Here is a 15,578-nt window from a genome sequence, read left to right as displayed (position 1 = left end):
TTACGTATCTGAAATATCACTCGACAACGCACCGTTATATTGCTTCAATGAAAAAAAACCCCAGAATACTAAAACACACGCGCAAATGTAATGTCAAGTCCATCCTGCAATTGTCGCTGTTATGAAAGCTCCAGTGTTTCAAACAACTCGCCCCTCTTGATGGCGACGTTCTTGTCTGCTCTCCTCCCATTGGATCAATCTATTTAACTTCCTGCTACGTATTTGTTTCTGCTTTCCGTGACGGCAAGTGTCGAGGTAACGCCGTGCACACAAAACAAACAGTCGGTGGCAGTCGCTTTGGTGGCACAAATCCAGCCGGATAAAAATGTCTCAGAGTTCCGAACCTGCAGCCAACTGCATCGATGTGACGGGAGACGCCACGAGGAAAAGGAAAGCTGCGCTCATCACCGGCATCACTGGTCAGGTACCGTCCGTCAACGCTCGTTACCAGCAGCGCCATCAGCGTCTCGAATCAAATAAAGCGTGAACATGGTTTGAAGCCAGAGCAACTTGATATCAAGGGAAACGAACAACTCCCCAATGTTGCGGCGCTGCAAAGGTCAAGTCGAGTCAATTCTATTTATGTTGCCCTTAATCACGAAAATGTCTCAAAGGGTTTCACATGGCCACAGTTCTCGACATCCCCTGAGGGCAAAGCAAAACTCACAAAACCCCAACTGGGGGAAAAATAAGAAACCTTGACAAGGGACCGCAGATGGAAAGATCCCTCCTTGCAGGACGACCAGGCTGCAATGGATGCAGAGTGGGCAGCGGTCAAAGGTCATATTAAGTAGTTCTGCAAGTGACACAAAGATCCCCGCAGCCTGTAAACATGGATTACTAAATTGACAGCTTCATAATCTTTTTCCTTCCACATACTCTTAATGGAACTTGGTCGCCCAAAACGTCAAGCATATTTGTATTCTGAGCAACATGTTGCAGTGAATGTCCCTTTGCTATCTTGTGAGATTTCTCCCCAGCAGTCTACGAGACCACCTGTGCTTTTATTTTATATAACCTCTTTGTGAGGTTCATCAAACAACACTAGCTTTTATTGACGATAATATTGTTGTGCAGCGGGACACCGGCTTGATCATGTGACTTGCTGGGCCATGAGGTGGTCACAGTGGTTATGAATTTACTCGCGAGACTAACTATTGGCCATAAATCTGAAGGTGGCGTGCTGTTTTGTCAGAATCCATTTGAGTCAGCTGTCAGCGGAAAATCACGGCATGAGGGCTGGCGAGTTACGAAAGACCACCTGCACAGCAAAAACTGGAGTGTTGAATCAACTCCCACCGAGTCAATTTTAACACTTTTGGAGGGTTATATTAGCTCCACACTCTACAGAGTTAAATCAACATTTTTCAAAATAGTTAAATATTTAACACTGTGCCAAGAGTTACTTTTTAACTCAAAGTTCAAAGTCAGCTTTATTGTCAATCCCTTCATATGTCAGACACACAAAGAAACCGAAATTCCGTTTCCTCCATCCCACGGTGACGAGACACAGTACACGATAAACATACAAGTAGACGACACAAAATAAAAACAAGAAGGCACCAACAATAACTAATAAATAATAAATAAATAAAATGATAATAAATAAATAAACTCCATGAACTACCGTATTTTCCGCACCATTAGGCGCACCGGATTATAAGGGGCACCTTCAATGAACGGGCCATTTTAAAACTTTGTCCATATAAAAGGCGCACCGTATTATAAGGCGCACAAAATAGAAGCTATACTGCAACAAACTGAGGTTGACTAGGGTTGCGGTATGCATCCACTAGCCAATAACCAACGAGCCCTTTGTAAACAATCGCGTTTCTCAAACGATCTCCTATAAAATGATCGGAACTGACTAAAGTTCGATCTAACACATTGGTACTGCTTACCTATGTTTCCCTTCCATATCAATCCGTAGATTTACTCGAAACATTAACGGAGCAGCCTATTTTGAAATGAAATAGCCTCGGAGGTACAACAGCCATTCGGTGACGCCCCCTGACTACAGTTGCCGTAATGTTGGGAAGCGATGCGACCTTGTAATTTACTAGTCGTACTAAAACGTACTGAAACATTTTGGCAGAGCACTGTGTACAACCAGTATGGATCAACAAATTCATTGATCCATATATAAGGCGCTCTGCATTATAAGGCGCACTGTGTTTTTTTTTAGTAAAATGTAAGTTTTTAGGTGCGCCTAATAGTGCGGAAAATACGGTACTCAACACCATCAACTTTAACCCAACTTGTTGAGAAAAGACAACATTTCAAGAATTTCACTGTTGACCACATTTTCATCTCTTAAAGAGAATAATTTTATTGGCCCATATTCCAGGGGCCCATCAAGCAAGTTAATTCTGTTGAGATTAGGGGTGTAACGATTCATCGATACATATCGATTAATCGATATAATGCTCTACGATTTATTGGCATCGATGCTAAACGTAAACATCGATTTATATTGCCGTGTTTGACTTCCGACATTAGACGCGACTTTATTTTGAAATCCAGTTCATTGTTGCTCGCTTCCTCTTTCCGGGAGCAGTGCGCGGCGTTGTTGTGTTGTGTGCAGAGCAGGCACGTGAAAGGGGAGTCGACAACTAGTACGCGGCTCCTGGGCTGGTGCTATGGCTAGTGTCCAAAAAGACGAGGAAATTTGCTCCCCTTTAAGCTTCAAGTCATTCGTTTGGAAGCACTTTGGATTCCAAAGAAAAGATGGCTCAACGGACAAGACACGTGCAGTTTGTAAATCCTGCCATGCGGTGATCAAATATTCAGGGAGGACAAATCTCGCCGCACATTTAAAGAAAAAACACGACATCAAAGTTCAGTGTTAAAATAAGCACTTTGTATACTACTATACTCTTGTAATTTCCTAAATAGTTTGCAGTACCTTGTTGATTTTGCGTATGAATTGTTATAAATCAGGATATTGTTCTATATTTTTTATTTAGAAAAAAAAAAATTGATCGTAGAGCACTATATCGTGATATATTGTGAATGAATCGCAGCAGGCTTTAAGATATCGGCAAATATCGTATCGTAGTTCTTTGTATCGATATGATATCGTATCATGACAAAACCCGCGATTTACACCCCTACTTGAGATGCGTTTTACATCTCTACAGCGTTAATTTGCTTGGGCTTGAATAACACTGTTAAATAACTCCAACACTGAGCACCATTTAAATCAAAATGTGTTAAAATTACACTTTAAGAGTGGAAATCAACTCTGACATGTTTAACCCTGAAATTTTAACAATCTATTTTTTTCCTGTGTGAGTGCTGAGGCAGTGCTGCGGGACTAGGAGGCCTTGTGGCCCATTGAACCATTTTACGATTGTGTGGGTTATGAGGAGGTCCATCCTCGCCGTCTGACGGTTTCACTAGACTACGTTTGCCTTTTGCTTCATTGTCGGTTCTTCGGCTGGGCCACTGCGCTTCACCGTCAGACGATCCGCTGAGGCGTTGTTGTTCTTGCTTTGTTGAAATTCGATCTTGCTTTGTTGAAATTCGATCTTGCTTTGTTAAAATTCGATGAAGTCCCTTGATGCGTTGGCTGTTTGCAACAGAGAATACCATCATCCAGCAAGTGCCAGAAATAATAATCATAAATCGGCACACCCATGAGCGCAACTCCTCGTAACGGCCGTTGATGGCTCCACCAAGCCCGATTCAGCAACATAATGTCTGACATTAGTTTTTTCATGATTAGTGCAACTGCAATAATTACAGATCATTCACAGAATTGCCATTCAGTGGCATTTTTAAAGTTTGTTCATTTACCAGCAGGGGGTACCAAACCATCAGTATTGTATCTTCACTTCATCAAACACTTCCCTCACTTTTTTGCTTTTAAACACAAGATTGATGTATTTTGTATGATTGTTGAGACTAAAGCATCCAGCTTGACTTGCGTTATGCTTTGACACGTCATCGATTCTTACTGTCAGATTTATTTGGGTTGAACGATTTTGAAAAATAATGTGATTAAGTACAGTATATGATTTACTGGACCGCTTCCCGTGTAGAGTACTTTTTAACAAACACGCATGACACAAAACTGAATTGAGCGCGAGTAGATTTTTTTGCTTGCTATTGCCGTGCCAGGTGAGCTTGGAATGGTCCATTTGGGTGTCCGCCCCAAAAGTCAACTCCCCATGACAGGAAAGAGCGAGGTGAGGCCTGCAGGCTTCAAGGAGCCTCTTGTTTGTAAAGCAGGCTGCAACTCTTTGGGCATTTTTTTTTTCCAAATTGCTCTGCAGAGGAAGGGAAACACAAAATGGGCTGAAGCTCAGAATGCTACAGAGAACTGATGGCCAACCCGTACTTTGCTCCTAATCTGTAATTTACAGATAAAGATGGATCACATGTTGTGCAATTTAGACACAATATTTTGGCTGCATTCTGGCTGTAAACTGCCAGAAGTGGGTGGTGCAGCCATTTTGGGTGGGTCACACACAGGTGCTCAAAACAGTGACGGGCGTCCTTGTTTTGCGACGGCACTGACGTATGGCATCAGAGTAGTGGGGTCGGCCCTGTACCGAGCTTCCTGCAAAGAGGCTGGAACGCCCGGCATCAGCCTTTTTCCTCCACGTCTGCCTTCTGTTACTTGCCAGACCTGGACAGGAAGGCCAGGTCTGGCAGGATGAGCAAGGCAGTGCTTGTATACGTGCACGTGTGAGCGGGTCGTTGGGATAAATGCCACGAGTGGCTCCCAACGTTCCGCAGTGTCGCAGAACGTGCGGTTGGAAACTCTGAGGCTGGAAAAAAGACGATGAGTTGGACGGATGACGGGAAGGAGACTTGCTTCACTCTTTTTGACATTGATTGCTATTTGTCATCTCATCTCGCCATTTGTAGGATGGCTCATACCTGGCCGAATTTCTGCTCTCCAAAGGATACGAGGTGAGAATGACCGATGTGGGTAGCGTTTTCTTGGGGACTTTTTGGAGCTGCCAAGCAAGCTGCTCCCTCGCAAAAAATGTCATGGCGTCTTCTCCACCGGCAGGTTCACGGCATTTTGAGACGTTCCAGTTCCTTCAACACGGGACGCATTGAGCATCTTTACAAGAACCCGCAGACGCATACGGAAGGCAGTAAGTGTCGTTTGGTCATCACACCGGCAAGTTGAACAATGGCGGCACAATCGAGTTAGACGCACGCGTATCACGTCGTTTTATGTCTTTGTCAGATATGAAGCTTCACTACGGCGACCTGACGGACAGCACGTGTCTGGTGAAGATCATCAACCAAGTGAAACCGACGGAAGTCTACAATCTGGGTGCTCAGAGTCACGTCAAGGTAGCGTCAACGCGTCTCTCGAGTTCTGTCATCATCACGGTCGTGTGGGAACATGTCATGTTCTTGTGATGATTGTTGCAATTTCGCATTGCTGCCTTCAAGATTTAGCTCTCGATATCTTTGCCCTTCTCATCTCGACGACTGAAGAGGCTCCTTAAATTTGCCCTCCCTTCTCCTTGATGAAAATATACCGTACCGTTGTCTGGGCCCAGCGTTTGCTTGATCTCGCATGGACAGGAAGTTACTTGCAGGATGTGGCTCTTGCAATCTGGAGATCAAGTGTAAGGTATCGCCGACGTGGAAGAGATTTTATATGCGAGTCTTTGAACGGGCCTCTGCGAGCCTCCGTCAAGATCCGCTCCCACGGCGTAGACATGGAAGCTGACCTGGGCCGGCCGGAAAAGTTGGCCTGCTTTGGTGCTCCTATATTAGTCGGGCAGGCAGTCTGAATTGAAAAAAGACGGACTCAGCTTGTCGCCCTCTAACTGGTGAAAGTCATTTTCAAGCAATGAGGCGCAGCAGCCTCACTGAACATGCATTTCCGTTTTATTTTTTTTTTTTACTTTAGTCCTCGGTCCGATTCCGTTCCTTCTGTTGTTTGACATCCAAATCCTCTCTGATTTTCCGTGCGTGCGTGTGGAAGATGTTCTCTGGAGCAAACAGCTGTCCAGCCCGAGGTTGCACTTGTGGCCAATGCAGGTTTCTTTTAGATCGTGGGAGAGTGCGGGTCAGGTCAAGGTCTTCCTTCATCTTCCTCCCTTGGGCTGATCATCATCTGTCAATCAGTTGCTGATTTGGAGTTGCGAGCCAAATGTTTTGCTCCTCTGCAGCAGCAAATATGTTCAAGAAGAAAGATTAGCCGTCACACACGTGGTCACCTTGCAGTTGTAGCGAGAGTATCTCTTCCAGGAAATCTCGCTGTCTCTTTCCACTGTGGTGTGATGAGAGGGGGTAGGAAGGAAGGACAGGAAAGGAAAGAGAAGGCTTCTCTGCTCTTCCACGTGGCAGAAAGAAAGTCTTTCCCTTGATGGCTCAAAGCAAGCACAGGGCATTTCCTTTCCTAAAAACCTTTGGCTCCCGAAGCGAATGGCCACGCCATGCCGCAGCGCTCGGAGCCGACATTCTGAGCCCTCCCCTCATTGTATTAGAACAACGAAACGCGAGTCCACATTGCAGAGTGTTCACTTGTCCCAAAAATGAAAAGCGGCGCAAAGTAGCAACTGTTGAAAACAATATTGAGGAATTGTATTGAATAAATCACACCTCAAACACAAATAATAAATGTTGTCATTCAAAATTATTGACAAAAGGAGTATGTAATCAATGTTCCAGAATTCTCCAGAATGTTCCTGAGAGATGACGACAAATGTTGGCATCTCTTGAAATCGAACCATTATTCATAAACGACATTGTGTATTTATTATTTATTAACAAAAAATTGGCTTGATGAGACGAAACATTGTGTGTGTGCGTGTGCGCGTGTGTGTGTGCGTGCGCGCGTGCGTGTGCGTGCGTGTGTGTGTGAGCGAGCGAGTGAGTTTGCAAATGGCACAGAGAGGCCCAGTGTTCCCGGTTGACCAAAAGAAGGCGTCTTTATTTGGCTGGCTACGTTGAAGCACGAAAGGGCCTAAGCCTCTACCAGGGGGCGGCCCTCGCTCCAGCTGTGGCGACCGCGAACCACAAAGGCTTTTTTTTCCCTTTTCTTTTAACCGTCCTGCCTGCCCCGTTTTGTGCCTTCAACCAAGCTGGCACATTGAAAAGCACACACAGAAGCGATGCGCTGTATCATGTGCACAGCCTTCTTGGAGTTCTCCTCCCTTTTGGCCTTCCTGTCTGGAAACAGGCATTGCGGAGCTCTGAAAATTGCCATTGGCTCCAAAGCACTCCAGTAACAGCACTTGCCCACCCCGTCCCCTCCTGCCTTCAAAATATTTTGCCACCTTCCAGAGATTTGTGAGTCATTGTTTCAGTTTGGCAGCCTCGGAATGTTGTGGAGGTTCACTTAGTTGACTTGCGATGACCTTTTACGCTTTTGTCTGGTCCTCAGATCTCCTTCGAACTGGCCGAGTACACGGCGAACGTGGATGGCGTGGGAACGCTTCGTCTTTTGGACGCTATCAAGACGTGCGGCTTGACCAACAGCGTCAAGTTTTATCAGGCCTCCACCAGCGAGTTGTACGGCAAAGTCCTGGAAATCCCGCAGACGGAAACCACGCCCTTTTACCCTCGCTCACCTTACGGTAATGCGTTCGCAGTCGACGTCCGTCGATTGGCGTGGCTCACCTGATTTTAACGTGTGCTGCTCACCTGTGCATGTGCCCGCGTGTCATTCAGTGAGCAGGCAGCATTTTCACCTCCACACAACCGGAGGCCAAATGTCTGACTGAAGACTTGAGTGGCTCTCCTTGAAACAAAGACCCCTTTATATTCGCTTCAGCATGTCGATGCGCGCATGGATCCCCACGCGGGCAAAACACGTGTGCAAGCAATCCGCTTTCGTGTTGGCGGTCGTGTCAACGTGCTGGCGGCTGCTGTCGACACGCTCGTTCCAGTGGGAGGTCCGCCCGTCCATTTGTTCGTCCTCGTGAGAAGATGCCATTGCCATGTAGACCCCATCACCTGTAGCGTACATGGCGGCAAGGGCAAGCCAAACATTCAGCTGTTTTAAGGTCCTTTGGGTATTTGAGTTCTCAGGCTTTCCGTGCCAGTGCTTTTCTTGCCATTTTGATTGGCAAAGTCATTTGAAAGCGCTTGTACGTTGCTCAACGTCACGTCAAGTCAAATCCATACTTGGAGCAAAACCAGCCAAGCTTATGCAGTGAAATGTCGAGTACACCCCCCAAAATAATGCTCCCCCCTCTCTCTCTCCATCTTCTGCATCTTTGTGGCTGTGACGTGTGAAGGTGCCGCTAAATTGTACGCTTACTGGATCGTGGTCAACTTCAGGGAGGCCTACAACATGTTTGCCGTCAACGGGATCCTCTTCAACCACGAGAGTCCGAGGAGAGGTAAGACGCAGCATATCTAAACATTTCACTCGGTCGACTCGATTCCGTAAACGGAAGCCTCCGCTGCGCCTCCGCGCTGGCCGCAGAGCAGACTGGGGGCAAACCGGGCCGTTCCCACACAAATCGTTTTTGTGGTGAGCCGTTAGGTTTTAGGGGTTCACCTCTGACCCTGCTTGGTTTGCTTGTCATCAGGGGAGAAATCATAAACACCTGAGCGCGAGTCATGTGCTTTTCATTTTGGCGTGTTAAAGCCTCAGGCCGTAGTGCACTTATTAAAAGTGGCACGGTGACTGCTCTCTCGTCGCCATTTTGGGGGATCGTATTACTGTTTGGGATCATAAGAAAGCTAAGTGGTCAACAGAACCATTATGCAAGCTTCTTGCTCGAAATGCAATTTTTGATCCATTCCAACTGCTTGTTACTATGATCAATAAAATCTGCAACATTAGCTAACTATTTGTGAAGTTTTTATAAACCAGTCTATTTCAAGATTCAAGAGTTTTTTAATTGTTTTACAATTGAACTGAGCGATCCTGATAAATTTAAGCCCACAAGGTTCTTGAGTAGGTGCTGGTATTGTAAATAAACCCGGCCGGGAAGCAGAATGGACTGATTGTTCACTCCCTGGGTGAAGTGATAGGAGTGTCGTTGGCAATGAATGTTTTGACGTCTCCATGACAGTGGCAATCATGAAGCTTCACTCAAGGGACCGCACCCAACGGGTGACAGCACTGTCATTATGCCTCCTGACATCTTCTTGGTGAGACTGTGTTTGCAATCTGAAACAACAAAAAATCATGAAATCAATAGCTTTTAGCAATTAGAGAATATATTAGAAAATATATCTTGACTACAGTCCCTTCAAAAGGTATTGGAAGAGCAATGTCACTTCCTTTGTATACTGGAGACGTTTAGCAGAAAAGACAAAAATGAGTTGAAAATTCCATTTTTGGTTTTCTGATATGTACATATACGTAGATATTAGGGGTGTAAATCGCGGGTTTTGTCACGATACGATATCATATCGATACAAAGAACTACGATACGATATTTGCCGATATCTTAAAGCCTGCTGCGATTCATTCACGATATATCGCGATATAGTGCTCTACGAGCGATATTTTTTTAAAAATAAAAAATATAGAACAATATCCTGATTTATAACAATTCATACGCAAAATCAACAAGGTACTGCAAACTCTTTATTTAGGAAATTACAAGAGTATTGCAGTATACAAAGTGCTTATTTTAACACTGAACTTTGATGTCGTGTTTTTTCTTTAAATGTGCGGCGAGATTTGTGCTCCCTGAATATTTGATCACCGCATGGCAGGATTTACAAACTGCACGTGTCTTGTCCGTTGAGCCATATTTTCTTTGGAATCCAAAGTGCTTCCACACGAATGACTTGAAGCCTAAAGGAGAGCAAATTTCCTCGTCTTTTTAGACACTAGCCATAGCACCAGCCCAGGAGCCGCGTACTAGTTGTCACACACAACACGCGCAGTGCGCTCCCGGAAAGAGGAAGCAAGCAATTTTTCAAAATAAAGTCGCGTCTAATGTCCGAGGTCAAACACGGCGATATAAATCGATGTTAACGTTTAGCATCGATGCCAATAAATCGTAGAGCATTATATCGATTAATCGATGTGTATCGATGTATCGTTACACCCCTAGTAGATATACCAAGCACCTTTTGCTTCTCTAGTGAGCAAAATGATTGGAACGGAGCTTATTGACTGAGCTGAAATAACATTGAATCTTTGGTGGCCTCAGCCTCACTTGATGAGAGTAGAACGCGGAGAAACGAGTGGCTTTGCCCGGGAGCGTTTCTCCATGACGAGCAAACGTTTATTCACTTCGAACTTTCGATGACCTATGGTCAGGTCAGGATAAATAATCTTCCACTCCTTCTGCTGCCTGCCGTGTCAAGATTTGAACACATCCTGGTCTTCTCTCCTTTCTCTTGTGTTGTCAACATCCATGTGTTGCCACGGCAGCCAAGATTCTTGTTCACTGAGTGCTTGTTGTGCTCTATTGGCACGTTGCTAGCACTTTGCTAGCTTCGGGCTTCTTTTTCGGACTCACCTCAGGCCGACAGCGCATCTAGACATGAACACAAAATGCCTTTGAGAACATTCATTTGCATTTTGTAATATGTGTGTAGCTGGCTCCATAGAACATTGATGGGCAACAATTATTTTGGTAGCATATCAGAATAGCCTCAACTTTTTCTTCACTGTGTAGAGCTGTTGAGTCTTTCTAGCACACCTTTTTGCTTTTAGCAAATAAAAATCATTGCATCATGTAAAATGGGCAAAGGGCAATTTTGTCTGTCTTCACAAGCCTCGATCCCCATTGTATCCTCCTTCAGATGACGTTTTTCCTCCGCTCACTCTCTGCCCCGTTGGTGGGTGCCACTTGACACTGTGTTAGTGAAACAAAGCACACAGGCTTGCTGAGATAGGAAGAAATGTGTCTTTCATCATCCAAGCTTCAGATATCTGCAAGAATTGAGCAATGCTGCTGACAGAAACCAGTGGATGGATGTTTGCCAAGGCAAGGCGTCGCAAACACCTTTTTTGGTAAACGGGGCATCACCAAATGCCCAAATCAACCCCGAAAACCACAAGGAGACATGTTCATAATAAAAATGAGCGATTGCTAAGAAAAACGGCCTATGCGACTATGTTGTGTTATTGTTACAAAAGCGTATAAAGTGATCACATGTCTGCTTTTCTCTGAACTAAACATTGCCTGTTCAGACAAGTGCACTACACAAATGAGCTCAGCTAGGAAATATGTGAAAAATACTAGGGCAGAGTTCTGTGTTAATCTTTAAATTTGCCAGACAAGTGAGCGATTGACAAGAAGTCGGTTGTCTTTACGCCATACCTTTTTGGTGAGGAGGAATGAAAAACTAATCCAGGTTTAAAAGTGCAAATAACGATTGTTATGCAACGACAATACATGTATTCTTGATTCAATAATTACCTTAATTCTGTGCATTATCACTCAGACTGTTGATGTAAATTGAAAATGAAATGGGTCCCAGGATTGAGCCTTGCGGCACGCCCTTTGGTAAGTTCCAAAGCAGAACACGCACGGTGTCCTTTCATCCAGCATAACTTGCCTAAAAGACCAATCGAGCAAACCCTTCGTTGACTTTCCTGTTTCTACGAGTTCCCAAACACGAGCATGCGGGAGCGTCACGGTGTCCTTGTTTCAGATTGATCCTCACGTTTTCCCTCCCTTTTTAGCGTTGCTACAGCCGAGCTGTGCCAGGCAAGCCAACGTGTTACGTATTTCCTGTCACTTCTCCTGCCAATAATTCAGAGTGGGGGTAGAAATGACATGGAAGAACAAGAAAACACGTGTGTCAGTTTCTGGCATGGCTTTTGCTGTCTGCTCACATTTCATGGCCTGTGGAATTATTGGACTTTCTGCCAGCTGCAAACCAGGTGAAATGGGCCACCCCTGCCCTGCAAAAGGCTGCCCTCCCCCCCCCCCCCCCCCCCTGAGTAGGCCTCATCCTGGCCGTCCCGCGTGCTGCTGCCAGTAAAGGAAACACATTAACGCCGCTGCCAGCAACAGAGCTGGCTTTGTCCGCCTGGCAGGGGCCGGCCAGCTCCGCTCCATGCTGCACTAATTAGAGGGAGGAGGGACGGAAGCAATTGGGAACATAGGTGTGAGCTTTATAGGGAGACCTGAGGCGTGCCATGCGGTCGCTACCGACCCAATGAGGTCCTGGTCGCGGCTGTTGCAGTTTAACCTCCAAAGCGCTAGTGTCGTCTTGAGTTTTGAGTTGAATTTGTCCCTGCAACTCGTGTCATCATGTCGGACACCGTCTAGAAAAAGTTGTGAGACCACTTGTAGTCGAGGTACTGCTTCCCATTCCAAATGGGTGTATGGCGTGTTGACAGGCTTGCCATATGTGCACGCATCAACACGCTCGATGTTGAAATGTGTCGTGAGGTTGCTCTGCTCTCTTTCTGCCGCTGAATGAAAGAGTTACGACAAATTTGGTGCAATTGGGTTCGTGGGATTTTCCTGAGTCTGAACTCGAAATGAAGGCTCTGCTCCTTGTCAGGGCGAGCGTAAGCTAATGTGGAGACAGAGCCGCGCCATTATGGCCCGGGAGGGTGCTGCAGGAAAAAAAAAAAGGGGGCAACATTCATCAAAGATATGGTGAGTTTAAAAACAGTCGGACAGTTCTGAGAGCAGCTTGAGCACTCGGGGAGATCGAGTGACGCTACAAGTGTTTATGCAATGAGAATAGCACTCTTGGATGCAAGACTCCATTTTTCAACACACTTGGAAATCACCTTCCCGTATTTCACCACTTCTCTTTTGACGACGAAGGACAGAAAAGCCGTCTGGAATCGAAAGTCTTTTCAACGGAGACGCTGCATTAGTAGAGCTGACGCCAGCCACCATGCTCAGCTTTACGTTCCAATTGCCGAGTGCTTGGACAAGTGTGATTTTTCTGAGCAGGCTCTTTGCAGCCTCTTTTCTCGCACAGCTTGAACAGGCAATATGACACCGGGCCACGGTGTTCCACCAGAGGACCTTGCACCTCTCTAAGCGTTTTGAACACTTTGAAACATTTTGTTGTCTGCTCACATTACAGCTGTGTGAATCGTGACGGAATATGAACGTGGTTCAGTTTGCTTGTCAATGTCCTAAACTTGACCCGGCGGCTGGGGAAAACCCAGGTGATCCTCCTGTTGATTTTTGTGGCACTTTTTGTGATCCCCTGGTGGATTTTCCCCTCCCAACACATAAACTCGCTGTCTCATTTGCCTTGGCATATTGGCCAGATTTTACACCCAGACCTTCAATTAAAGGGGATAATGGTAGAGTGGAGCTCAACTGCGCTGGCTCGACTCTACTCTGAAGTGGGAACAAATTGACTTGACTTAGGCTGGTTGGTTTGATTTTGTTTTGGACCAGTTGAAGCAGAGCACAAGTGTGAGGCTCCATTCATGCACATAATTTGTCGCTCAATCTCAATGTGCAATTTTTGCCTCTCATTTATTTCTGTTGTGTATGTTCAGTCAATCTGAACAATCGGTATTCACGAACATGCATCCTTCAATTAGAATATGACTGTGGCCAATCCTTTTTTTCTTGTGCATTTCTTTAGGGTCCAATTTTGTGACACGGAAGATCAGCCGTTCTGTGGCAAAGATTCACTTGGGCCAACTGGAGAGCTTCAGTCTGGGTAACCTGGATTCCAAGAGGGATTGGGGCCACGCCCAAGACTATGTCAAGGTACAACATGATCTGGTCACCATTGCGCACACACGAAACCAGTCAAACACACACGAGTCAAAAGTCAAAGTCAAAGTCTGCTTTATTGTCAATTTCTTCACACGTCAAGACACACAAAGAGATCGAAATTACGTTCCCACTATCCCACGGTGACAAGACATCGTACACAATATACATACAAGTAAACAACATAAAAAGTAAAAACAAGAAGGCCCAAACAATGAATAAATAAGAGTGATGAATAAATAATAAACAAATAACATAATAAATAAGAGGAGCAAAAATGGAGCAAGTGTGCATACAGCAGACAGTCAGAATATAGCGCAAAAATACAGGACGCTACGCAGAAGGGGGGAGAGAGTTCAGGATCCTAACAGCCTGGAGTATGAAGCTGTTGGTGAGTCTGGTGGTGCGGGAGCGCAGGCCTTCCCACAGGGCAGAAGATCAAACAAAGAGTGAGTGGGTTGACGCACATCACTCACAATCGTGGTCGCCTTGCGGGTGAGATGGGAGGTGTAAATATCCTTCAGGGAGGGGAGTGAAGCACCAATAATCTTACCAGCCGTGTTCACTATGCGCTGCAGGGCCTTCATGTTGTATTCAGTGCAGCTACCACCCCAAACAGCGATACAACTGGAGAGGACGCACTCAATGGTGCCACGGTAGAATGTAGTCATTACGGCCGGAGGAGCACTTGCTCGTCTGAGTTTCCGCAGGAAGTAGAGGCGGCGCTGAGCTTTCTTCGCCAGTGATGCAGTGTTGGTGGACCAGGAGAGGTCCTCACTGATGTGCACCCCCAGGAATCTGGTGCTGCTCACTCTCTCCACAGCACCGTCGATGGTCAGTGGCAGGTGTGACCCTTCCGGAAGTCAACAACAATCTCCTTGGTCTTGTTGACGTTCAGCAGGAGGTTGTTGTCCCTGCACCACGTGGCCAGAAGGTCGACCTCCGACCTGTATTGAGTCGTCGCCCCTGGTGATGAGACCCACCAGAGTCGTGTCGTCGGCATATTTCAGCACGCGGTTGCTACTGTAAGTTGCAGTGCAGTCATGCGTCAGCACGTGAAACGCAGCGGACTGAGCACGCAGCCTTGGGGGGCCCCTGTGCTCAGCGTGATGCTGGTGGAGATTTTGTCGCCAACACGTACCACCTGAGGCCTCTGACAGAGGAAGTCCAGTAGCCAGTTGCAGAAGTAGGTACTGAGGCCCAGCTTGTCGAGTTCGCAGATGAGTCACTGTGGTATAATGGTGTTGAATGCAGAACTGAAGTCCACAAACAGCAATCTCACATACGAGTCCCTTCTCTCCAGGTGGGTGAGGGCTGAGTGGAGGGCAGAGCAGTGCCATTTTTGTCCTCCATTGTTACAAGTTGAGTGTCGCATTAAGAAGCAAACGGCACCGGTGTCATTTTTGGCTAAAAGCTTCGTAAGCTCAATTGTAGACATTTGTTGTCATGCATCAGCACTTCTGATGCATGTCCAAAAATTCAAACAACCATTGTGGTCTGATCAGACTTACCCCAGAATCCCCACCCCCCCTTAGGTTTTGGCGGCAACTATCGGCATCCTTTGTGAGTACATGATACCTTGAAATCCTAGTTATGGAGACCTAGCGTTGCTGCTCTTACAAATAAAAGCAGTTTGGATCTATTGTCTGATATTCCACTTTTTATAGCAAATCCAAATCCACGCAATTTGAATCTTTTCGCCGTTGACCTAGATAGGGTGGCGTTGCCAAGCTCGTGTAGTGGCCCAAATCTGAAAGGTTGGTGGAGAGGCCGCTGAGCTCTGCGTGCGCTGCATGCGAGCCGAACGGCGTACAGATGTCCACAGAACATGAGAAGCTTTTTCCAGCCTCAATATTTGAAGCCTCCTGTGATTCTCTGCCAAAAGAGCAGTCAAGATGGCAAAAGGGGAGCAGGCGTGGTAGAATGCGGCGTGCACTTGGATTTCCCGCAGCTCGCCCGCGGCCCGGATCCCTC

The 15,578-nt window shown here is 46.2% G+C and overlaps 1 protein-coding gene across 2 annotated transcripts in view; it reads left to right on the top strand.

Annotated features, from left to right (window-relative positions):
- Nucleotides 1–209: 209 nt before the first annotated feature.
- Nucleotides 210–15,578, top strand: part of gmds (GDP-mannose 4,6-dehydratase) — a 30,840-nt gene continuing 15,471 nt past the window's right edge. For both annotated transcript variants that reach the window (XM_061298377.1, XM_061298376.1), the window contains exons 1-7: nt 210–424; nt 4,876–4,920; nt 5,024–5,111; nt 5,207–5,316; nt 7,364–7,556; nt 8,220–8,324; nt 13,471–13,598. In XM_061298377.1, the coding sequence (XP_061154361.1) occupies nt 326–424; nt 4,876–4,920; nt 5,024–5,111; nt 5,207–5,316; nt 7,364–7,556; nt 8,220–8,324; nt 13,471–13,598 (768 nt within the window). In that variant the 5' untranslated portion in view covers nt 210–325. The remainder of the gene's footprint in view (nt 425–4,875; nt 4,921–5,023; nt 5,112–5,206; nt 5,317–7,363; nt 7,557–8,219; nt 8,325–13,470; nt 13,599–15,578) is intronic.

The sequence above is a fragment of the Syngnathus typhle genome, linkage group LG14 (genome assembly GCF_033458585.1).
Source record: "Syngnathus typhle isolate RoL2023-S1 ecotype Sweden linkage group LG14, RoL_Styp_1.0, whole genome shotgun sequence".
Taxonomy (NCBI): domain Eukaryota; kingdom Metazoa; phylum Chordata; class Actinopteri; order Syngnathiformes; family Syngnathidae; genus Syngnathus; species Syngnathus typhle.
Note: the sequence above shows the minus strand (reverse complement) of the source record. Positions and strands in the feature narration are given on the sequence as shown.